Source organism: Panulirus ornatus, chromosome 47 (assembly GCF_036320965.1).
Source record: "Panulirus ornatus isolate Po-2019 chromosome 47, ASM3632096v1, whole genome shotgun sequence".
Lineage (NCBI taxonomy): Eukaryota > Metazoa > Arthropoda > Malacostraca > Decapoda > Palinuridae > Panulirus > Panulirus ornatus.
In genome coordinates, this window is record NC_092270.1 from 20,516,667 (window position 1) to 20,532,439 (window position 15,773).

The 15,773-nt window shown below is 45.4% G+C and overlaps 1 protein-coding gene across 14 annotated transcripts in view; it reads right to left on the reverse strand.

Annotated features, from left to right (window-relative positions):
• Nucleotides 1-15,773, reverse strand: part of LOC139763652 (uncharacterized) — a 235,881-nt gene that overhangs the window by 117,845 nt on the left and 102,263 nt on the right. For 13 of the 14 annotated variants that reach the window (XM_071689932.1, XM_071689930.1, XM_071689931.1 and 10 more), the window contains 4 exons: nt 12,086-12,208; nt 3,837-4,015; nt 3,356-3,505; nt 796-918 (listed from right to left, as the gene is read on the reverse strand). In XM_071689932.1, the coding sequence (XP_071546033.1) occupies nt 796-918; nt 3,356-3,505; nt 3,837-4,015; nt 12,086-12,208 (575 nt within the window). Of the gene's footprint in view, nt 1-795; nt 919-3,355; nt 3,506-3,836; nt 4,016-12,085; nt 12,209-14,166; nt 14,240-15,773 lie in introns of those variants that run through there. The other variant, XM_071689936.1, reaches the window with a different exon arrangement.

Consider the following 15,773-nt stretch of genomic DNA (forward strand, 5'->3'; position numbering starts at 1 on the left):
GGCTTCTTTTGTAGCAGCCTTTTAAAACTGACAGTACAGGAGGGGAGGATTCCAGCCCTCCTCCTCCTCCTAACCTTTTCAGTCACATTTCACCATATGCAACTGCATTTGGCTCATATTCTTTCTCCTTTATCCCAGGAATAATGCATGTATCCACAAAACAAGATATCTGGCTCCATCAGTGTGGCTCAGATATGATCCTTAGCACACAATAGTTTATCTAATAGATATCCATAAAACACTAGTCAGAAATCGTATGTTTACAAGCCTAGAGAGAGCAGTGATTAATGTTGTGACCCACAATTCTCATGAGCTCGCATTCAAGCCACCTCACTGTTCATCCTTCCCTTTGGTGCTGGTGGATATTTGGGTACCTAATATAAGCTGGGAATATATAAGTCGATATTTGGGTACCTAGTATAAGCTGGGTATGTATACACATGTGCATATATCAAGTTGAGATATGGGCAACATATGCATTAAACTTCCTCCCAGTACAGTAGTCCACAAATATAGCAGAAGTTACACACACATTTATACTCACTCCTTCTGTCTCCTTTACATCAAGTCAGAGGAAGAGGTTACTCACCAGATCATTCTTATGGTACATACATGTATTCACAAAGTTACTCTCTACATCGTTCTTAGTGTAGATGTATTCACCAGGTTACTCATCACGTCATTCATAGTGTATATGTATTCACCAGGTTACTCACATCATTCTTAGAGTAAATGTATTCACCATGTTAGTCACCATGTCATTCCTAGTGTAAATGCATCTACCCAGTTACTCACCACGTCATTCTTGGTGTATATGTATTCACCAAAATAGCGAGGTCTGTTGGCCTTCCCAGCAGTGCCATTTATGGAAGGTGAAGAGGTGAAGGGTCGCAGTGAGGTCTCAGACCGTGGAGGAACCTGTAGGTGGAAAACACTCATTACACAAGTGTTTTTGCTCTCTAATAAGCAATTTGAGAGCATGACAAATATCAAGAGATTCTCCTAATACAAGATGAAAGGTAACGATGTAGTTTTCTTCTATCATGGTAACAGGTCTTTAATGACATATACAATGCATTCACCTAATTACCTTTCTTGAATTAACTTCCAAGACGGAATTGTAACATCATAATAGAAAACAGATCCACAATTACAGTATTTCAAGCACTTTACACCAAAGAAACTCAATCATATTGTTAGAGCAAAGGAAAGTAGCTTTCTACCCAATCTTTTCTCCCCATTTATTATCACCAAATCTATTCTGAAATAAGGTGGATCAATTGCATGCAAGTATGCATCTTTTATGAGAATTAAATTTGCAAGCACCAATTCTCTGAGGTACACATACTATTCACGCCATTCTTCAATTATTTATTTCACAATCATTATTGGATTATGGCATGTACGACAATCACATCAAATTATGAGATATGCACGACCTAAAATTAATAAAAATATACTGGAATACAAATGAAGCTAAAAGGAGAAAATTTAAGACTACAAGATATGAACGGAAGCAGTAAGCATGTACATAGTGCGACAAGTACTTGAGAAAAGAATGCCAAAGGGCATGATTTCAGACAATGTAAAGGCATGCTGTGTGAAGGGATGAAGGTGTGAATAGAAATTCTCAATTGGTGAAAGAACTTGGAACTACCTATCTATTTATATCTCTGACGCCTGTCCCTCTCTGGAACTCCCTCAAGAGGGTGGCCACAGCAATTGAGTCTCCATAACTAGCGAACCCTAGTGCTGCTTCTTTGCCTTTAGTGCCTCACCCTTATCAGGCCACTGGCAGAGGGCAAGTATAGCACAGCGTTTGCAGAGGCTTCTAACTAATGTTTCAATCGTATACTTCTCACTAATGCCCCAGCCTAATGTTCCTGTCAACAACTACTTCTACCTAATGGTCCAACCTAAATGTTCTTACCTACTACTTCTATCTATTGCTCCTATTTGGAATGCAGTCAAATATCAAGAGACACGAAGTAATATTAGCAAGGAAGTCTTTGCTTTGAGTGTACTTAAATGCTGAACAGTACAAATATCATGTCAGTATGGATGTCTAAGTGTACTGAAAGGGGACCGCAGAGGGTAAAGGCGTGAATGGAGAGTCTTGCTTAATGAAAGACATCCATGAAGGGGGATAATCAAGAAGCACTGATATTAATAAGGAGGTTTTTGTTTTGAATATACTAAAAGGTCATGTACTACCAATCCTAATTGGGTCAATTGGAATGGAGCAGATGACAAAATAGCGGCAACTATACACAAAGAGCTGTTAGACAAGACACTGTAAGGGACAAAACGTACGGATGAGACCATAGTAAGATGCAGCACTGAAGCCATGGGAGCAGAGGAATATGAGAACAAAACTAACACCACGTGATGGCAGGATTAGGCAGACATATGAACAGGGGAGTGAGTCAAAACAGAACTATATCCTGGGACCCACGCATAAGTGAATTACATTATTATAATTTTGGAACCTTGCATACTACCATAGCTCGGTTTAAAATCATAGTATTTCTAAATGACACGTGGTCCAGGTGTCTGAAAATTCTGGATACAGGCAAATACTTTTGAAATGAATCCAATATGATCTGAAAAGACAGAAACATGAAATAACTGAAAGAATTGGATACTCACGTTACATGGATAACGTGTTGTTGAGGAAGCTCTTGTGGTGTTATTGTTCAATGTATGATCGTGCTACCTCATATGAATGTACCCATTCATTTTCAGCAAGATTGCATCTTATTCCTGGTGTTGGGTTCAATATTTAAGCTAAAGTCCTTGATGCTTTGCCTACAGCTCTTAATGTTATAAACTGTTTACACCCAAGGCTGCAATGTTTCATTAGTGCGTCAACATTTACTTTATCATCTAATTTTTCTAGCACCTCTAATTTCATGGCAGTTAATATACTTGAATATTCTCAATTCTATTTTCTGGTGGATTTCAGCAGACAAATATTTTTTTAGTACAATTTTTTATACAAATCTGTTCTGTTCACCACATAACACAGATGCTAATGCTAAACACAATGGTGATGGAATCTGACAAGGGGGTAACAAAAGAACAAGCCAACCTGATACTAATCGACCATCATAAGACCAGTCAAAGAAGGGTCCTGCTATGCCCACATGGCATTCATAAAAACAAGGAGCGAATGGAGAGTCTACACCAACAAGGATGACTTTAAATCCACATTGCCGTAGAGGAAATATGAGGCATCTGCATGGTCTTCAACGCCATCAGAATTCTGATGAGGTGAAGTCTGGAAAAACGTAGCTACCGTATAATTCTCCAAAAAAGCTTTCCCAAGAAAAACAGTCCAGTTATCATTCCTTACCTCTGGGGGAGTGTCAGAGTCACTATCACAGTTGCCGTTGTTACTAGCATTATCACTGTTACTCTGTGAAACTCTGATGCCATCCTTATTGAAAGATCGTGGAGCCTCAGAAGTCAGTGGAGACTCCCGACGTTGTGACTGCTGCTCAAACTGTGACAATAAACACAGTTAAGCATGTCTTATTGGAAGGTCATAGGGGGGGGTTATAATGATTTACAGTTTAGTGATTTAGTGATAGCCTTATGACTATAAATAGATTATATAATAGCAACAGAGTAATTCCATCCAATTCAGACATAACTATCTATCCCTGTAATTTGCCATATTAAATATTTTTTGGCAGACCACAGTTTATTTATGACAGTCACATTTCTAATATTGTTGAAAGATTTAAAGTTGCAAGTTGGTCTACTATTTGTCTCTCCAAAGCTGTTTTCAATCAATCGTGCAACCTTTTCATCTAACAACAAGTAATTTTTACCTTATCAACAAATTCTGGGCCATCAGAATGGATGGGTGGTAGTTGCAGAGGTGCAGGTGGCACCTTGCGAGGTGGCACAGGCGGCTTGTGGATCTCTCCAGATGCTGCTGCAGCTGCACCCACACTGCTGTTCGTGGCAGTGTCACCTGCCATGTGGAAGTACTCTGGATTGTCCACAGCTGTTTGAAAGAAAACCATCACCATGCTATTGTATACCTAGTTACCACGATGTACATTACTTGTGTGTGACGGGACTCAAAATTACAGCTATACTTAATCTCTCTGGGGCTATCCTGATGCTGATTAATCACTTTTAATCATGTTTAATATGTTGGAGGGCATATAGACAATGGTGGTTTGTGGTATGATTACATAATTTTCATAAATAATCATCTATCTGCGTATTTAAAATGCTGCTTTTAAATTACACGTTTAAAACAGTTTCTATAATCTTTATTAGTCTTTCTCACTAATGAGCTTAGAAATTACAAAGAATATGATTGATCTAATGTATTCTGAGGTAAAAGGATATGGTATTTCTGTTGTCTGTAATGCCAGACTGCAATCTGAAGGACAAATTCTGAAGTAATATGCATTTTGTTCCCTTAACTTTCCCTTTGTTGCAAAAGGAATGACACAAAAATTCATTGAGAGGAAAAAAACTGACTTTTCTATTTCTTCCCAGGGTTACCCTTTTGAATACATAATGGAACCAAACTGCAGTAGCTTCACAAATGATTACCTTTGATTACACGACAGTCATGATTGTAGAAATTTCAAAACTATGACAATACGTGGATGACTTCTCTCATTCAATACATACACATGCTTCTTTATATGCACAGTATACTGAATCATTGTACTGATAATTAGTGTATCAATACAACAAAGTCAATCTATAAAAAGGAAAAATTTTGTCTCAGCACGATTCAAATTCAAAACACACATAAAACACATCAGAAAAATCCAGCACGACTGCACAATACTACACACTGTCAAACCACTTGTGCCATATAAATGTTATAATTCCAAACTTATTTTAGAAAAGTTCTCTCATATGTGTTGGCAGTTACTTTACTCTCAGTATGAAAAGGAATTAGTTCACAGAGAGTCACTTCTCCCTCTTAGCCTATCAATAATGGTGTCCCTTTAGGTTCTGAACAATGCCTACACTTTTCCTATTCTCTATAAATGATCACTGTTTATTCTTATGCTGCATTACTTTACATTCTTCATTCCATTTCCCTTCTCTCCTCATCCCTCCAGTCCTTTCTTCTTGCAATGACCACATTTCCTCCTGTAATGTCGAACCTGAGCAGAATTTCGAACAGAATTTCGAAAGGGAAAGTAGTACTATGGTTAAATTCAATGGCGTCTAAACATATGCTAACAACATCTTCTAAATCTCACTTGTTTCCTAATACCACATTTAAAAAAAAAAAAAAATTCAACCCAGCAATATCAAAAATAATGGGTATAATATTACCCTTCACTTTAAACTGGAGCCACAAATTTGCTTTCCAAGAACTATGGGTGTCGTACAGATACCACAATTCAACTGCTTTTCAGCAGCTACATTATTCCAAATCTAGAGGGAGTCTCATTTGCCTCCTATATGGTATACTGGCTCTTCCATTCTCTCTTATCCAAGTTGGACTCAAAAGCCTTGTGCTTCATCAACCATCCCTTTCTGTCCATTGCACGGACCTTCCTCTCTCTCTCTCAGGTCTACACGTATCATCTTGGAACTGCTCTTGTGAGCTATCTGCCTATGACCCAGCCTGGCCCCTTCAGTAGGCAGCTACCTGCTGCTTCCTATAGTTTCCGTTCCGAAACCATCCACACGAGGAGCAACCATTATGATACAAAATTCTTCCCTGAACAGCAAAGATGTGAGGATGTCTTACCTCTTTCATTTTCCCAGCCTTGTACATTGTATCCTTTTCCATTTTCAGGTTTACGTGCATACTATTGCTCTGAATCATGCCTTTACGATTACAATAATAAAAGTAACTACGGTTGACACCAGTTAGACGACTGGGCCAACCCAGGACAGCCAGGTGTATGGTAACTTCCTGTGTGTATACATAATAAAGGTCTGTGGGTGTAGACATGTGTTGGTTGGTGCTACATGATGGTGTGTGTATGTGTGTGTGGGGAAAGGCTGTCATGACATCGCTATCAACTGGGTAACCAGTCGTGATGTCACTGCTATTAAGGGAGGCAGCCAAGATGTCACTGCCATCAGGGGGAGCTAATTAGCATAAGCTCACTGCCTGAAATAGCTAGCCATGACGTCACTACCACCAGGGTAGCCAGCCATGACGTCACTACCATCATGGTAGCCAGCCATGACGTCACTGCCATCAGGGTAACCAGTCGTGATGTCACTGCTATTAAGGGAGGCAGCCAAGATGTCACTGCCATCAGGGGGAGCTAATTAGCATAAGCTCACTGCCTGAAATAGCTAGCCATGACGTCACTACCACCAGGGTAGCCAGCCATGACGTCACTACCATCAGGGTAGCCAGCCATGACGTCACTGCCATCAGGGTAACCAGTCGTGATGTCACTGCTATTAAGGGAGGCAGCCAAGATGTCACTGCAATCAGGGGGAGCTAATTATTATAAGTTCACTGCCTGATATGGCCAGCCATGACGTCACTACCATCAGGGTAGCCAGCCATGACGTCACTACCATCAGGGTAGCCAGCCATGACGTCACTGCCATCAGGGTAACCAGTCGTGATGTCACTGCTATTAAGGGAGGCAGCCAAGATGTCACTGCAATCAGGGGGAGCTAATTATTATAAGCTCACTGCCTGATATGGCCAGCCATGACGTCACTACCATCAGGGTAGCCAGCCATGACGTCACTACCATCAGGGTAGCCAGCCATGACGTCACTGCCATCAGGGTAACCAGTCGTGATGTCACTGCTATTAAGGGAGGCAGCCAAGATGTCACTGCAATCAGGGGGAGCTAATTATTATAAGCTCACTGCCTGATATGGCCAGCCATGACGTCACTACCATCAGGGTAGCCAGCCATGACGTCACTACCATCAGGGTAGCCAGCCATGACGTCACTACCATCAGGGTAGCCAGCCATGACGTCACTGCCACCAGGGTAGCCAGCCATGACGTCACTGCCAGGGGGTAGCCAGCCATGACAACCACGGCGACGGAGGCCGCCAGAACTACGGAGGCGTAGGTCCCGGAACTACGGCAGCCCAGGCCCCCACAACTACGTAATTACCGAAATTTCCGGCAATTTCCTGCCATCGTAACCACCAGCAATCCGTTTTCTTTACGTCGAGCCTCAAGGTTTTACCTCACCCGTTTTCTACGGGGTCTTCCCCCTTGCCCCCAACACGTCTCTGTCATCATTAATTACCAAATTACCTGTTAAATGATATATTCCACTGACGAACCACTTATAATAAATGAAATTAGTTAATGAGGAAGCTAGGGTAGGGGGGGTCAGGCCTGAGGGGGAGGCGGGCCAGGAGCAGTGGTTCAGTTGTTAACATAACGACCATCAGCCTCGTTCCGACGTAACTATATATATAAATAAAGCATAAACGACCATCATGTGAGTCGTTAGGACGACAATTATGTCGACCCCTTCCACCACTGTTTTCTCCAGTGGGCCAAACTACCGGATATTTTGACCTTTTACAATGACCTTGTTAGCCTTTTTAACGACATCGTTGAACGAGGCCTCGTTAACTACAGTAGTTCATCATAACAACAGCCCTGGGCGTCATTATGTACAACGACACGTATCGTGTGTGTGTGTGTGTGTGTGTGTGTGTGTCTGGTCCAGGGGATGCTGGCTGGCCCAGCGGTCCAGCCCCCCGACCCCCCAGATGAACCAGCTCATTTACACGTCCTCCAGCAGCATCATTAACTGCTGATGAAGGTGTCCCGGATCTGGACAATGGTAGTTAAGGCAGCGTCGACCAAAGAGTCCATTTTCTTCCCCCATTTTCTCATCCATTTGGTTCGACTTGCGTGCGTGAAGACTCCCTCTGAAATTGCACCTGTGCTTGGTCGTCTATTTGGACAAATGACAAGGATCTTCCCTCATCTCGGAGACTTACAATTGCACACCTTTACCTTAAAATTGGCGAGTTTAACCCTTCCAACTATCGTTCTAATGCTATAACTACTATATTTCTATGACTACTATATTTCTATGACTAATTTATTTCTGTCTTCGAATCTCCTGTCAACTCTCAATCCTTCTCTTTAGAACCGGGCGATCTGAAGCTGTCATTTCTCCACATCACGAAAGCCTTTGACGCGGTGTGGGCACCAAGGGGGGTCGTCTCTCCAATCTCACACCTTCTAGCTTTCTTCCATGTCTCTCTGTTCTCTCGCATCTGTCTCCCTCTCTCATGGATCAATATCTCTCTCTTCCCTTATCAGCAGCTGTGTTATCTTCAGGGATCTGTCCTGTGCCCCCGACGCTTCAAATTTTATCAACAGCTTTCCTCTCTTCCACACGCCTATCTTGACGACCTAACAATGCACTCATTCCCTTCCGCTCCGCCTTCTCTTGGAGGAGCTGGGCCTCGTCTGGCCACAACCATCTATGTCCACTCTGTACTTCAAACAGGATCTGTCGTTTGGAGCTAGCCAAAATTTTAGTCTAAACCCAATAAAGCTAAGTCCTTTCTATTTCTAACACCCTCCTCACAATTCTTCATATCTTCTCTAACAGCTCTATCTAAAACAGCACAATAGGCGTGCTGGAGTACCACCGTAACATAGCACCTTCTATGGCCATCTAACTTTACGTATATAGCAGGCAAGAAGCTGGCAGTCCTGGCCATATAATCAATTCACTTGCGACTATTTGCATCAGTATCCAAATGATCCACTGTACGGAGAGAAGAAAGAGGATCTAGTCTTCATGTCCTTACGATACAAGGACGAATTCCAAACATCCCGAGACAACAGCTCCCCAATTATGACCTTAGACCTTGATCCATTCTGTCCTTCGCCACAGAGATGGTTCTCTCTCTCTCTCTCTCTCTCTCTCTCTCTCTCTCTCTCTCTCTCTCTCTCTCTCTCTCTCTCTCTCTCTCTATTCTACGGATATTACTCCGGTTTCTGCTACCAAGGGCTGATTCCCTTGTGTCGTGCGGCCATGAGCTCCACCACTAGATCCTGGGCAAGCAACAGCTGTGTGTGTGGGGGGCCCATGGCAACACAAGGGTTGGGTGGCGTCATCATCATCTTCTTCCCTTCCACCGGTAAGCTTTGGAACTCATGACCTTCCCATGTCACTTAGTCTTCCACTCTCTATTTCTCTAGCCAATGTTTGGCTAATGTTTACGGCCTGACCTCCAAACACACTACAGCCCTCGACGAATAAATAAATAAATAAATAAATATATATATAATATATATATATATATATATATATATATATATATATATATATATATATATATATATATCAACAGTTGTTGATGGGCACTATGCTGGTAATGGGTACTGACCTGGGTGGAAGGTGATCGGCACCATACTGGTGGTGATGGGTACTGACCTGGGTAGAAGGTGATGGGCATTATGCTGGTGATGGTGATGGGTACTGACCTGGGTAGAAGGTGATGGGCACCATGCTGGTGGTGGTGATGGGTACTGACCTGGGTAGGTGATGGGCACCATGCTGGTGGTGGTGATGGGTACTGACCTGGGTAGAAGGTGATGTGCACCATACTGGTGATGGGTACTGACCTGGGTAGGTGATGGGCACCATGCTGGTGGTGGTGATGGGTACTGACCTGGGTAGAAGGTGATGTGCACCATACTGGTGATGGGTACTGACCTGGGTAGGTGATGGGCACCATGCTGGTGATGGGTATAGACCTGGGTAGGTGATGGGCACTATGCTGGTGGTGATGGGTACTGACCTGGGTAGGTGATGGGCACCATGCTGGTGATGGGTACTGACCTGGGTAGGTGATGGGCACCATACTGGTGATGGGTACTGACCTGGGTAGAAGGTGATGGGCACCATGCTGGTGATGGGTACTGACCTGGGTAGGTGATGGGCACCATACTGGTGATGGGTACTGACCTGGTAGAAGGTGATGGGCACCATACTGGTGATGGGTACTGACCTGGGTAGGTGATGGGCACCATGCTGGTGGTGGTGATGGGTACTGACCTGGGTAGGTGATGGGTACCATGCTGGTGATGGGTACTGACCTGGATAGAAGGTGATGGTTACCATACTGGTGACGGGTACTGACCTGGGTAGGTGATGGGCACCATGCTGGTGATGGGTATTGACCTGGGTAGGTGACGGGTACCATGCTGGTGATGGGTACTAACCGGGGTAGAAGGTGATGGTTACCATACTGGTGATGGGTACTGATCTGCGTAGGTGATGGGTACCATACTGGTGATGGGTACTGACCTGGGTAGTTGATGGGTACCATACTGGTGATGGGTACTGACCTGGGTAGGTGATGGGCACCATACTGGTGATGGGTACTGACCTGGGTAGGTGATGGGTACCATACTGGTGATGGGTACTGACCTGGGTAGGTGATGGGCACCATGCTGGTGATGGGTACTGACCTGGGTAGGTGATGGGCACCATACTGGTGGTGATGGGTACTGACCTGGGTAGGTGATGAGCACCATACTAGTGATGGGTACTGACCTGGATAGGTGATGGGCACCATACTGGTGATGGGTACTGACCTGGGTAGAAGGTGATGGGTACCATACTGGTGGTGATGGGTACTGACCTGGGTAGAAGGTGATGGGTACCATACTGGTGGTGATGGGTACTGACCTGGGTAGAAGGTGATGGGTACCATACTGGTGGTGATGGGTACTGACCTGGGTAGGTGATGGGTACCATACTGGTGGTGATGGGTACTGACCTGGGTAGAAGGTGATGGGTACCATACTGGTGGTGATGGGTACTGACCTGGGTAGAAGGTGATGGGTACCATACTGGTGGTGATGGGTACTGACCTGGGTAGAAGGTGATGGGTACCATACTGGTGGTGATGGGTACTGACCTGGGTAGAAGGTGATGGGTACCATACTGGTGGTGATGGGTACTGACCTGGGTAGAAGGTGATGGGTACCATACTGGTGGTGATGGGTACTGACCTGGGTAGAAGGTGATGGGTACCATACTGGTGGTGATGGGTACTGACCTGGGTAGAAGGTGATGGGTACCGTACTGGTGGTGATGGGTACTGACCTGGGTAGAAGGTGATGGGCACCATACTGGTGGTGATGGGTACTGACCTGGGTAGAAGGTGATGGGTACCATACTGGTGATGGGTACTGACCTGGGTAGAAGGTGATGGGTACCATACTGGTGGTGATGGGTACTGACCTGGGTAGAAGGTGATGGGTACCATTCTGGTGGTGATGGGTACTGACCTGGGTAGAAGGTGATGGGTACCATACTGGTGGTGATGGGTACTGACCTGGGTAGAAGGTGATGGGTACCATACTGGTGGTGATGGGTACTGACCTGGGTAGAAGGTGATGGGTACCATACTGGTGGTGATGGGTACTGACCTGGGTAGAAGGTGATGGGTACCATACTGGTGGTGATGGGTACTGACCTGGGTAGAAGGTGATGGGTACCATACTGGTGGTGATGGGTACTGACCTGGGTAGAAGGTGATGGGTACCATACTGGTGGTGATGGGTACTGACCTGGGTAGAAGGTGATGGGTACCATACTGGTGGTGATGGGTACTGACCTGGGTAGAAGGTGATGGGTACCATACTGGTGGTGATGGGTACTGACCTGGGTAGAAGGTGATGGGTACCATACTGGTGGTGATGGGTACTGACCTGGGTAGAAGGTGATGGGTACTGACCTGGGTAGAAGGTGATGGGTACCATACTGGTGGTGATGGGTACTGACCTGGGTAGAAGGTGATGGGTACCATACTGGTGGTGATGGGTACTGACCTGGGTAGAAGGTGATGGGTACCATACTGGTGGTGATGGGTACTGACCTGGGTAGAAGGTGATGGGTACCATACTGGTGGTGATGGGTACTGACCTGGGTAGAAGGTGATGGGCACCATACTGGTGGTGATGGGTACTGACCTGGGTAGAAGGTGATGGGTACCATACTGGTGGTGATGGGTACTGACCTGGGTAGAAGGTGATGGGTACCATACTGGTGGTGATGGGTACTGACCTGGGTAGAAGGTGATGGGTACCATACTGGTGGTGATGGGTACTGACCTGGGTAGAAGGTGATGGGTACCATACTGATCCTAGTGTTGGGGAGAATGGCCTTCATCTGCTGGGCCTCAGCTGGGTGATTGAAACGGAAGTAGTTGCTTCTCCCCAGACCAATCATACATCCTGTGTGGGGGAGCATACATCATACATCATCATACATCATCATACATCATCATACATGTAAGAGTCACCAGGGGAGATCCCACTGGGTATACTGAAGGTATACTGCTCTCTCATGGTATACCCTGGTACCTGACAGTACCAGTGGTGGACCATTGACTGTACCACTGTGGTGGATCACTGACTCTATCACTGTGGTGGACCACTGACAGTACCACTGTGGTGGACCACTGACTGTACCAGTGGTGGACCATTGACAGTACCAGTGGTGGATCACTGACTATCACTGTGGTGGACCACTGACAGTACCACTGAGGTGAACCACTGACAGTACCACTGTGGTGGACCACTGACAGTACCACTGAGGTGAACCACTGACAGTACCAGTGGTGGACCATTGACTGTACCACTATGGTGGACCATTGACTGTACCACTATGGTAGACCACTGACTACCACTGTCGTGGACCACTGACAGTACCACTGTGGTGGACCACTGACAGTACCAGTGGTGGACCATTGACTGTACCACTATGGTGGACCATTGACTGTACCACTATGGTGGACCACTGACTACCACAGTCGTGGACCACTGACAGTACCACTGCGGTGGACCACTGACAGTACCACTGTGGTGGACCAGACAGTACCACTGTGGTGGACCACTGACAGTGCACTGCGGTGGACCACTGACAGTACCACTGTGGTGGACCACTGAGGTGGACCACTGACAGTACCACTGTGGTGGACCACTGACAGTACCACTGTGGTGGACCACTGACAGTGCCACTGTGGTGGACCACTGACTCTATCACTGTGGTGGACCACTGACAGTACCACTGTGGTGGACCACTGACTGTGCCACTGTGGTGGACCACTGACAGTGCCACTGTGGTGGACCAGTGACAGTGCCACTGTGGTGGACCACTGACAGTACCACTGTGGTGGACCACTGACAGTGCCACTGTGGTGGACCACTGACTTTATCACTGTGGTGGACCACTGACAGTACCACTGTGGTGGACCACTGACTGTGCCACTGTGGTGGACCAGACTCTACCACTAAGGTGGACCAGACTGTACCAGAATGGAGGACCAGATTGTACCAGTATGGGGGACCAGACTGTACCAGTATGATGGACCAGACTGTACCAGTATGGTGGACCAGAGTGTACCAGTATGGTGGACCAGACTGTACCAGTATGGTGGACCAGAGTGTACCAGTATGGTGGACCAGACTGTACCAGTATGGTGGACCAGACAGTACCAGTATGGTGGACCAGACTGTACCAGTATGGTGGACCAGAGTGTACCAGTATGGTGGACCAGAGTGTACCAGTATGGTGGACCAGAGTGTACCAGTATGGTGGACCAGACAGTACGTATGGTGGACCAGACTGTACCAGTATGGTGGACCAGACTGTACCAGTATGGTGGACCAGAGTGTACCAGTATGGTGGACCAGACTGTACCAGTATGGTGGACCAGACTGTACCAGTATGGTGGACCAGACTGTACCAGTATGGTGGACCAGACTGTACCAGTATGAAACAATGATAATATTGTCATGTTATAATCATAATTAATTCATTTCTAACTCAGGCATTTTATTTGTCATTTACATACACAATTTACAAAGGTCAATATAAGGATATATATGTAAATAGCAGACCACAATAACCTACTCAGAAACGTAAATAAATGAAAACAAAGGATAAATTTCGTCTTAATTAGCATAATTAATCAGCTATGTCCTTCAACATTCCTTGCCAATCTAATCTATTGAGTCAGGTCAGGTCAGGTCAAGGTCAAGGTGGTGGTGGTCACGTGACGTCAGGTTAGAGAGAAGACTACGTTAGTTAGATAGTTAGTTAGGATGTTATATACATATCAATATATATTTTATATGATCAGCTACGACTATTTTCGGGCTTCGCCTACAAGTCTGATGTTCTTAAATACCTTTATCTTATATATTATGACAGCGATGTCAGCCTTAAGGCCAGCCTAAACACGCACACCTCTTCCTCCTCCCACTCATCACGGGTGACTGACAACCCAAGTCAATTCCTCACGGAACCCAAAATTCATCCCACACGTTGGTAACGCTGGCGATGACGTAGGATAATTTCATTATTTTGTGGCTCGATAACTGTAAAATTACTGGCCAGTGCCTCTTGGGATTAAAGCCTTGAGGTTATAATAAAATATTCTTTAGTTTTAAATAAACCATGATACGTAACCGTCCGGTTTACGAGGGATAATAAATGTTAAGTAAATTACGAAGCGATAACCGGCCTGGGTCAGCAGGCACGCGCGCTCCAACGGTCTAGTGACACTTAAACATTCACCAGCACAAGGGCGTAAGCCACCACTGGTCTACTTTCCCCAACCACCCTTATGGACCTCTATCCTAAGACTCAGAGTCGCATGAAAGGGCGATCCTAGGATAAGCTAGTGGGCAGGGAAGGCAGGAAACAATATGGAGGAACACGAGAGCATTTCTTAATTTAGATGATGATGGAATAACTACTTACGTCACTACGAGGCGACTACTTAATGACTCGTTACACAAATAAATAACAACAACAACTGATCAATGTCAACAGGCGACGATAACTGATAAGAGAGACATAGAAAACAGACTTAATCTTTTAAACGGTTTTCATAACGAGAACTTACGCTACACTGCACCGCAGGCGGCCATATGTACCGCAGGCGGCTATGTGTACCGCAGGACGCTATGTGTACCGTAGGAGGCCATGCATACCGCAACCGGCTGGGTATTCCGCATGCGACCATGTATACCGCAGGTGGCCCTGTGTACCGCAGGTGGCTGTGTGTACCGCAGGTGGCCGTGTGTACCGCAGGTGGCCGTGTGTACCGCAGGTGGCTGTGTACCGCAGGTGGCCGTGTGTACCGCAGGTGGCCGTGTGTACCGCAGGTGGCCGCAATACTCACTGGTCATGGTGCAGCAGGTACCCGCACCCCGCAGGAGGCAGCCGCAAGCACAACCAAGTGACTCTTAGGCCGCATGCGGTTCCCCCCCTCCCGCCCCTCCCCCACTCCATCATCAAGTGATGCTTTCTAATAATAATAATAATAATAATAATAATAATAATAATAATAATAATAAATAATCATAATAATAATAATATAGTTATAAAATTTTAGGGAGAATAAAAAGATGTTCTGGAAGGAGGTAAATAGGGTGCGTAAGACAAGGGAGCAAATGGGAACTTCAGTGAAGGGCGTAAATGGGGAGGTGATAACAAGTAGTGGTGATGTGAGAAGGAGATGGAATGAGTATTTTGAAGGTTTGTTGAATGTGTCTGATGACAGAGTGGCAGATATAGGGTGTTTTGGTCGAGGTGGTGTGCAAAGTGAGAGGGTTAGGGAAAATGATTTGGTAAACAGAGAAGAGGTAGTAAAAGCTTTGCGGAAGATGAAAGCCGGCAAGGCAGCAGGTTTGGATGGTATTGCAGTAGAATTTATTAAAAAAGGGGGTGACTGTATTGTTGACTGGTTGGTAAGGTTATTTAATGTATGTATGACTCATGGTGAGGTGC